Raw genomic sequence first — 10,665 nt, 5'->3', positions numbered from 1 at the left:
AAAACACAAACTTCACGTAGCATGTGCGAGTGTTGATGTGGGGTTTTCAGGAGCGCGTCTGTTCCCTGAGATAATCACCCATGTTTCCAAAGCTCTCGCCTGGCTCCGTATGGTTTGCTCAAGCCCCAACATTCACCAGTGTTTCTTCCCACTGGATCAAGAATAATTCCAAAGAGAACGGTTAGAAATAAGATTGAAATAAGCTCTCTGGCTACGACAGCACTTTGATAGTCTTTCAAGAACCAATCAGGATACCCGTAACAATCAAGTGAAAGAAATCTGATTGGCTGAAAAGTGTCAAAGCTTTCACATGATTACGATGGACTGACAACAAACTTGTAAACAGTTGAGAAATAATAATAAAATCGCACAGACAAAAAAATACATTCTTCATGAAAACAATTCACAAACAGTGTTTACAACTAGGAATATAATACTGTTCATTTCACATGTTATAATTGCACTGAGAAACAGTCTTCACTGAAGAGTGAAGCAGCATCTGATGTTAATATCAGGCCATATCACACACAATTCAGAAATTAATGATTATTTTGAGGCGATGACTGAATATGAACAGGTGGAAACTACACTCTTGAAATCTCTGAAGTTTCCAGAATGGCATATGAAACGGACAAAGAAGAAAAGAAAGAAAAAAAAAACAGGATCACTGGTGCTTTGAAACCAATAAATAACAATTAATACTTTGCCTCAATGAAAGCACGCTACATGATGACACACAAAAGAGGTAGTTTCAAATGAAAAATGTATAAAAAGAAACAAACGAGGACGCTTTGTAAAATGCGCAAAGAAAACAAAAAGACCTAAACGGGGAGTGTGGCTCTGCTGCGAGATACGCCAAAACCGTTTATATCAAAAATAAGACAATTCCTGAGTTTCTTCCAGAGAACAAGGCCGATCTCTAAAACAAGCAGGTCTGACAGCAGGTTCAACTCTGTTATAGCTGAAACATGACATTCACATTTCGAAAGACAATGGTGTGAGGTTGTTCCACACTATTCTAGCATCGCAGTCTACGTCGGCGTGTTTTGGCGTTGCTACCTGTAACAAACACTTCCACCGTATCAGGAGTTTAGTCTGAGTTTAGCTGGCTCACACTCTAAAACAAAACATTCACGTTATCTACGACGCACAAAATGAAGCGACAACAAATGAAGGGGATGGATGGATGACACGACGAATGAAACGCTTAGGATTAAGGACACGCAAAGCGGCGTACGGACAGAGCGGTAACAGTTGGTTTAGCTGCACTTGAGACGGGCCGTTACCAGGCTGAACGTGCGTCTTTGGTTTGAGCCCCTTTGTCATTGTCTGGTGCAAATATGTAAACATTACTCGACGCATATCGAACGTGTTTGGAATGTCTGAAATGATGAGCGCATCCACTGATAAAAGCCTCGGCGAAAGAAAAGAAGAATCAACGAAAATCTCCAAGGCATCGGATGGCTTGTCATAGGCGGACTAGCTAGCATCTCAGTCATGGTTTTTCCCCCGATTTGTGTTTACAGTAAAACTCATTGCATCTTACACTCAAAACCGAAACAAAACACCCTTCAAAATAACACTCCCCCCTTTCCCCGAACTCATAAAAAGAAAACTTCTAACAAGGACCTACAATGTCCAGGATAACACTACAAAAACTACTAAACCTACAAGTACATCGGCGCTGCGATATCTGAGAGAGATGCGAGTGAATTAGAAAAACAGTAACTTTACCCTGCTTCAAATGTGAGAAAGGAACCAGCAGCAGACCAGGCCGGAACTAGACTGTGAGGAAATCCGTTTTCTCCCTTTATCGTAGTTTGAGAGTAGGGTTGCAAAGTTTCCGGAAACTTTCCAGGATTTTGGGAAACTTTTCACCATTTTTTCTGAATTTTTGGGAAAGTTTCTGGATTTTTGGGAAATTACCAGGACTTTTAGAAACTTTCCAATAATTATTTTGGGAAAGTTTCAGAAACTTTATGGAAATTTATTGGAAATGTCCATGATTTTTGGAAACTTTCCATGATTTCTTTCCACAATCTTTTTGGAACTTTTCTGAAACTTTTGAAAAGTGTCTGGAAATTTACCAGAATTTACCAGGATTTTTGGAAACTTTACATTATTTTTTTGGAAATTTTTGGAAGGTTTCTGGAAATGTACCGTACATTTCTAGGACTTTTAGAAACTTTCCAGGATTTTTTTGGACATTTTTGGAAATTACCAGGACTTTTAGAAACTTTTCAATAATCATTTTGGGAAATTTACTGGAAATGTCCATGATTTTTGGAAACTTTCCATGATTTTTTAGAACATTTTTGGAAACTTTTGGAAAGTTTCTGGAAATGTACCGTACATTTCCAGGACTTTTAGAAACTTTCCAGGATTTTTGGAAACTTTTCAGGATTTTTTGGAAATTTTTTGGAAATTACCAGGACTTTTAGAAACTTTCCAATAATTATTTGGGGAAATTTTCAGAAACTTTATGGAAATTTACAGGAAATGTCCATGATTTCTGGAAACTTTCCATGATTTCTTTCCACAATCTTTTTGGAACTTTTCTGAAACTTTTGAAAAGTGTCTGGAAATTTAGCAGAAATTACCAGGACTTTTAGAACTTTCCAGGATTTTTGGAAACTTTTGAGGATTTTTTGGAAATTACCAGGACTTTCAGAAAATTTCCAATATATTTTTTTAATTTTCAGAAACTTTATGGAAATTTACTGGAAATGTCCATGATTTTTGGAAACTTTCCATGATTTCTTTCAAAGATCTTTTTGGAACTTTTCTGACATTTTTGAAAAGTTTCTGGAACTGTACTGGACATATTAAGCCCCTTTGCAACCCTATTTGTGAACATTGCAAACAAATCTTTATAGACTTTTAGAAACTTTCCAATAATTATTTAGGGAAATATTCAGAAACTTTATGGAAATTTACTGGAAATGTCCATGATTTTTGGAAACTTTCCATGATTTCTTTCCACAATCTTTTTGGAACTTTTCTGAAACTTTTGAAAAATGTCTGGAAATTTAGCAGAAATTACCAGGACTTTTAGAACTTTCCAGGATTTTTGGAAACTTTTGAGGATTTTTTGGGAATTTTTTGGAAATTACCAGGACTTTTAGACATTTTCCAATATATTTTTTTAATTTTCAGAAACTTTATGGAAATTTACTGGAAATGTCCATGATTTTTGGAAACTTTTCATGATTTCTTTCCAAGATCTTTTTGGAACTTTTCTGAAATTTTTGAAAAGTTTCTGGAACTGCACTGGACACCCCTTTGCAACCCTATTTGTGAACATTGCAAGCAAATCTGATGCTAACCCTGATCATTTGAGACCATTTGGTGACTGAATCTCCCCAATGCTAAATTTCAGCTGATAAATAGTTCCGATTAAAATCCAATCAAATTCTGATTAAGCTCATACACCACATTTCATTGCCGGACCGAGTGCAAACCGTGTGGAGTATGCTGTTTTAAACTGTAAAAAATTATTTTCCTAATTATTATTTTTGTCTTGTTTTCCAGAACAAACATTCCTACATCAAGACATAAGCAACATGACAAATCAAGTCTTATTTCTAATCAAAACAAAGTGAATTTGTGATTAAAACAAGAAAAAAACTCCAATGGGCAAGTTGATTTTACTGACCCCATTGACAGATATTTTTTTAAGCTTAAACTCACTTCATTTTTGGTACATATTTCAGCAAACAAGACTAAATATCCTAAGTTATTTTGCTTCTCAAGTACATGTATCTTGATTAGGGTTGGAATTTTTGGAAACTTCCAGAATATTTTTGGAAACTTTTGGAAAGTTTTCAGCCCCTTTGCAACCCTAATCTTGATCTAAGAATGTGTAGATATTTATACTGGAAAGCTAGACAAAAATACTATGTAAGAAACTATTTTTTTATTCTCCCCAGAAATAAGGGTGAGCCGAGCAGGGCTTACTTCCCTCAAAATTTGCATAAAACTTTGGTCAAAACCATAAAAAAGAAAAAGAAAGAAATCAACATAAACAATATTAACACACATATTCTGTTGTCAAGTAAAATCCTCACTTCGTCCTCAGCCTATGATTGTGAAACATACGCGTACACCTCTCTTTCGTGTAAACAATCCCGCTCTCCATCGTGGCTTTGCATAGGAAGATAAAAACCACGTGTTGAGAGATTACACGACTACCGAGCGCGTGCTCGAGGACCGCAGAAATGACAAGACGGCCTCAAACTCAAGGCACAGCGTCGACGCTAACTTCCGAGCGGCCGCGAAACGGAGAGAAAGAGAGAGAGTACGTGAAAGGTTTTCTTCCTGAGGTAGTTTTCAATAAAACAATTCCTTTCATACTTATCTGTCCCTATCAGCACCCAAAAGAAAGTGAATAGAAGTATAAAATAAAACCAAGCAGTAGATCTAATCCGATCAGTGGTTACACGTCACATATCGCAGTTGGACTGAAGCGTGTGAAATCCACTGCGCTTTTTGTGCATTTTCATTTGAAAAGGAGCATGTGCACAGTGTGGATCAACATACATTCAGCTCTGTCTGGTAATAAATAGAGAGAAAAAACAACACTAATCTAAACAAAATGCATAAAATAGTTTCTTATCACATTCATGAGAGGAGGATGAGGTGGAGGGTGCCCCCAAATTTAACACCCGCCCCCGTGCAATAAGATGGGGAGGGTGTTTTCAAGGGAGGCGGGGCTAGTTGGCAGGGGCGGTGCCCTTTGTCACACAGGGGGAGGAGCCGGTCCTGTAGTTGCTCAGACTTGACTTACAGGAGTGCAATACTGCCTTAAACAGCAGGGGGAGCTGCTCCAAAGGGATGTTGACCAACTTCCCTGAAAAACGATTGGAGAACAGCTGAGTTTTTGACTGCAATTTATACCTTGAACAATATGATGTCTCTTCCGGACTTACCTGCAATGCAGCGGATCTCTGGCAGACACATCATGATCTCGGGAAAGCGTTTGGGCTGGTGAGGGTACTTGTACTCAGTGTAATCCTGACAAACGTACCAGTAACGCTTGTTCAACTGCTCCAGCTGGGTCACATTGGTCAGACCACGGATATCTAGACAAACATTAAGAAATATCAAATCATGACGCTGGAAATATGAGGACTTGAAACATTTGAAAAACACAATGCTGTTCTATTTTACGGCATTATGATATATCCATTATTCTCTGTATATCTGAGTGCAGTTTTCATGAAATAAGGCAGGGCTCGACATTAAGCCTGGTCATGTGCTTAAGCGTCTTTCGGACGAGTAAATCTATCATTCACTTGTCCAAGTAAAAAAGTAGCTTGTCCGGAAGAAAATGTAATACATTTGTTAAATGTATAATTTATTCTGAAGCAATGTTCTCATCAGTGATCTATTAGCTTTGGCACATTTTAAATCTGCACATTTATGATATTTACCCTGGAAGCATTTTTTAATCTTTATAAAGGATTTCCCCCCCTAATCTTATTAAACATATGCTACATCATTCATTTTAAATTCTTAAATTTGATCAATAAATTCAATTAAAATAATAAGACACTATAAGGCTGTTACCAATCAAATTAAACCATTTACACTGAAAAAATACAACTGCATTAAATAATGTCATGAGATTGATTTAAATATTTTTTGAATATACAAATAAACGTAGAGGAAAAAATTATTTGACTTTTGAACACAAAACTAAACCGCCAGTAGGTGGCGGCAAGTGACCGTCTTAACTCATCGCCGATTTGTTCAAACGGCTGATTCATTGCAGTTGTTTATGAATGAGTCACTGAATCTTTGACTCAACTCAACCGATTCGTTCAAACGTCTGATTCATTGCAGTTGTATATGAATGGGTCATTGAATCTTTGACTCAACTCAACCAATTCGTTCAAACGGCTGATTCACTCAAGAATGAGGCAGTTATTTATAAATTAATCATTGAATCTTTGACTCAACTCAACCGATTCGTTTAAACGGCTGATTCGTTGCAGTTTTATATGAATGGGTCATTGAATCTTTGACTCAACTCAACCAATTCGTTCAAACGGCTGATTCACTCAAGAATGAGGCAGTTATTTTTAAATTAGTCATTTAATCTTTGACTCAATTCAACCGATTCGTTCAGACGGCTGATTCATTGCAGTTGTATATGAATGGGTCTTTGAACCTTTGACTCAACCAATTCGTTCAAATGGCTGATTCATTGCAGTTGTTTATGAATGAGTCACTGAATCTTTGATTCAACTCAACCGATTCGTTCAAACGTCCGATTCATTGCAGTTGTTTATGAATGTGTCATTGAATATTTGACTCAACTCAACCGATTCGTTCAAACGGCTGATCCACTCAAGAATTAGGCAATTGTTTATGAATGAGTCATTGAATCTTTGACTCAACTCAACCGATTCGTTCAAACGGCTGATTCATTGCAGATGTTTATGAATGTGCCATTGAATCTTTGACTCAACCGATTCGTTCAAACGGCTGATTCATTGCAGATGTTTATGAATGTGCCATTGACTCAACCGATTTGTTCACGATGCTGAGTCATTCTGTTATGAAACAGCACTTTTGGTTGTGTGAAGTTGCTTAACTGTTTCATATATTATAAATGTAAAAATTCCACAAAATTCAATTTTTAACTGCAATATGTTAACTGAGTTTCTTTGTGTGTGCTGCTCTCATTTGTTTCCATTTGACTGTGCAAGCCTCAACAGCGCAACCTTGTTACCATCATTATACATTATCCAATACCAATCGCCACTTACAATAAATGTAATAAAATTAGAATCATTCACAAATCCACTTGTCCCAGACAATCCTTATCGTCGAGCCCTGTAGGGTCTTTCGCATTATATTGTAAATATGAATCAATGCGTCTAAGTGGGGTTTTACCTTGGTTGAGGAAGTTGATGGCCTTCATGCAGGCGTATTCCTCATTGCTGACCTTCATCTGATGAAACTTACGGAACAGATAGATCAGTTTCTCCATCACCTCCATCCCATCCTCACTGAAACTACACACACACAATCCATCAATACACCACAGATTTCACAGCTGACCTCACAGCTATCGACAGCATTGATTGATCAGAACAATATCATGAATACCATAGCATGACATTTGTTGATGAATTTGTGCTGATGATACACACTAGAGTAAAGCTTCTCACAAGAGCCGACATCCACATGAGAGTTTTAAATAAACCCGTTTCTGAGAAATGTTAATCTACCTTATCATCTGATTCCATATGTGTGCACATCCTGCTAGCCGTAGAGTTTATGAGCTCAATTTATGTTACTAATGAGATAATAAGAGTATGTTTGAGTGGGAGACCATATGAACGGTAGAATAATCGTATTATCTTGGTGCTAAATCACTTCATGCCACGACATACCCAGCACCTTCAGTCTTCATGACTCTGAATCTGATCGGTCTCTAGGAATCGGTCTCCGCCGCTCTCTTTCACTCCCTTTGAACTCTCTCCCTAAAGGTAGGTCGTGACCTTCAGCGTGTACCTGCCCCGTTAAAAGCGAGTGTTTCACAAGCTCAGACCTCACGCCCTGCATTTCTGCCCAGCATGCAACAGTAAATCTATCCAGGGGGTTCAGAGGTCATGTGATCACAGACTAATTTACACACAACACACACACTCCCCTCCTCCACGTCCGCTCTAGTATTTCATTCTTCAGGCTACAGGTATATGAAGCAGGGCTCAAGAAATGGAATTAGACCAAAACCAACAAATATATTATATTTATATGTTTATAGTACATTCATTTCAGATAAATGCTGTTCTTTTGAAATGATCAAAGATTCCTGTAAAAAACAATCAATGTTTGCATAATAAAATTAAGCAGCACAACTGTTTTCAACACTGATAAAAATCATAAATGTTTCTTGAGCATCAAATCATCATATTAGAAGGATTTCTGAAGGATCATGTGACACTGAAGACTGGATAATGACGCTGAAAATTTGATCACAGAAATAAATTACACTTTACTGTATATTCACATAGAAAACAGTTATTGTAAATTGTAATAAATACATAATTTTTTACTGTATTTTTAATCAAATGTGAGCATGAGAGATTTTTTTTCAAAACATTAAAAAAAATCTTACCGACCCCACATATGCAAACACACGCACTCACACGCAAACAAACAAACACACACACACACGCAAACACACTCACACGCACTCACAAGCAAACACACACACTTGCAAACACATACATTCACACGCAAACACACACATACCCACACTCTCGCAGGCAAACAGACACTCACACAACACACACACACACACACACACACACACACACTCGCAGGCAAACAGACACACACACACACACACTCGCAGGCAAACAGACACACACACACTCACATGTAAACAGACATATGTGCAAACAAACACACACGTACTCACACTCACACTCACACATATACATATATACATATATATATATATATATATATATACATATATATACATATATATATATATACATATATATATATATATATATATATACACACACACACACACACACACACACACACACACTAATATAAATTCAAATGCTTATATATTAATATTGTGTAAAATAAGGGTTTGTTTCATTTTAATTTATTTTGTAAAAACTTATAATTTTTTTATATACACTATATATGTATATATATATATATATATATACACTATATATGTATATATATATATATATATATATATATATATATATATATATATATATATATATATATATATATATATATATATATATATATAAATAAATAAATAAATAAATAAATAGAGAAATAAATAGAGAAATAATTAATGCAAACATTTAATGCAAAAATGTAAAAGCAACAATTATTTTACACAATATTAAACAAATTATTAAAGTATTATTGTACTATTAAAACATACATATATATATACACACATATATACACACACACACACACACACACACACACACACACACACACACACACACACACACACACACACACACACACACACACACACACACACACACACACACACACACACACACACACACACACACACACACACACACACACACACACACACACACACACACACACACACACACACATATATACAGTGAGGAAAATAAGTATTTGAACACCCTGCTATTTTGCAAGTTCTCCCACTTAGAAATCATGGAGGGGTCTGAAATTGTCATCGTAGGTGCATGTCCACTGTGAGAGACATAATCTAAAAAAAAAATCCAGAAACCACAATGTATGATTTTTTAACTATTTATTTGTATGATACAGCTGCACATAAGTATTTGAACACCTGAGAAAATCAATGTTAATATTTGGTAAAGTAGCCTTTGTTTGCAATTACAGAGGTCAAATGTTTCCTGTAGTTTTTCATCAGGTTTGCACACACTGCAGGAGAGATTTTGGCCCACTCCTCCACACAGATCTTCTCTAGATCAGTCAGGTTTCTGGCCTGTCGCTGAGAAACACGGAGTTTGAGCTCCCTCCAAAGATTCTCTATTGGGTTTAGGTCTGGAGACTGGCTAGGCCACACCAGAACCTTGATATGCTTCTTACAGAGCCACTCCTTGGTTATCCTGGCTGTGTGCTTCGGGTCAATGTCATGTTGGAAGACCCAGCCTCGACCCATCTTCAGTGCTCTAACTGAGGGAAGGAGGTTGTTCCCCAAAATCTCGCAATACATGGGCCCGGCCATCCTCTCCTTAATACAGTGCAGTCGCCCTGTCCCATGTGCAGAAAAAAAACCCCAAAGCATGATGCTACCAACCCCATGCTTCACAGTAGGGATGGTGTTCTTGGGATTGGTACTCATCATTCATCTTCCTCTAAACACGTTTAGTGGAATTATGACAAAAAAGTTCCATTTTGTCTCTAGTGTCTTTGGACAGCTCTTTGGTCTTGGCCATGTTAGTAGTTGGATTCTTACTGATTGTATGGGGTGGACAGGTGTCTTTATGCAGCTAACGACCTCAAACAGGTGCATCTAATTTAGGATAATAAATGGAGTGGAGGTGGACATTTTAAAGGCAGACTAACAGGTCTTTGAGGGTCAGAATTCTAGGTGATAGACAGGTGTTCAAATACTTATTTGCAGCTGTATCATACAAATAAATAGTTAAAAAAGCATACATTGTGATTTTTGGATTTTTTTTTTTAGATTATGTCTCTCACAGTGGACATGCACCTACGATGACAATTTCAGACCCCTCCATGATTTCTAAGTGGGAGAACTTGCAAAAAAGTAGGGTGTTCAAATACTTATTTTCCTCACTGTATATATATATATATACACATATATATGTACATATATATATAACAAATAATTTTTTAAAAATTCTATTAAACTTTTCACTCAAATTGTTATTGAATCTATAATCGAGAAAAAAATTATTGATCAATTGATCATTATATCAATGTTGTAAAACGCCTTTCAAATAGTTTCTCACAAACATACACTGGGAACCCCCAAAATTTCGGAGGCGATGAAGAAATACAGACATACAGACAGAGACATGAGATGAAAATGTGTGTTTTCCTCAGCCATTCTCCCACACAGAGAAGCCTGAGCGTATCTGAAGCATTAAGGACAGCCTAAACAAGCCCTACAGTCACACAAGAGCA

General features: G+C 36.7%; 1 protein-coding gene across 2 annotated transcripts in view; it reads right to left on the bottom strand.

Moving 5' to 3' along the window:
* Positions 1–2,202: 2,202 nt before the first annotated feature.
* The window catches only part of nr6a1a (nuclear receptor subfamily 6, group A, member 1a), a 229,221-nt gene continuing 220,758 nt past the window's right edge, over positions 2,203–10,665 (bottom strand). The window contains exons 7-9 of one of the 2 annotated variants that reach the window (XM_079827179.1): positions 6,901–7,022; positions 4,929–5,081; positions 2,203–4,849 (exon numbers count right to left, since the gene is read on the bottom strand). In XM_079827179.1, coding sequence (XP_079683305.1) covers positions 4,713–4,849; positions 4,929–5,081; positions 6,901–7,022 — 412 coding nt within the window. In that variant the 3' untranslated portion in view covers positions 2,203–4,712. The remainder of the gene's footprint in view (positions 4,850–4,928; positions 5,082–6,900; positions 7,023–10,665) is intronic. The other variant, XM_079827178.1, reaches the window with a different exon arrangement.

This window comes from Gobio gobio (assembly GCF_949357685.1).
Source record: "Gobio gobio genome assembly, chromosome: 10".
NCBI lineage: Eukaryota > Metazoa > Chordata > Actinopteri > Cypriniformes > Gobionidae > Gobio > Gobio gobio.
The sequence above is the reverse complement of the archived record's forward strand: the minus strand, read 5'-3'. Positions and strand labels throughout refer to the sequence as shown.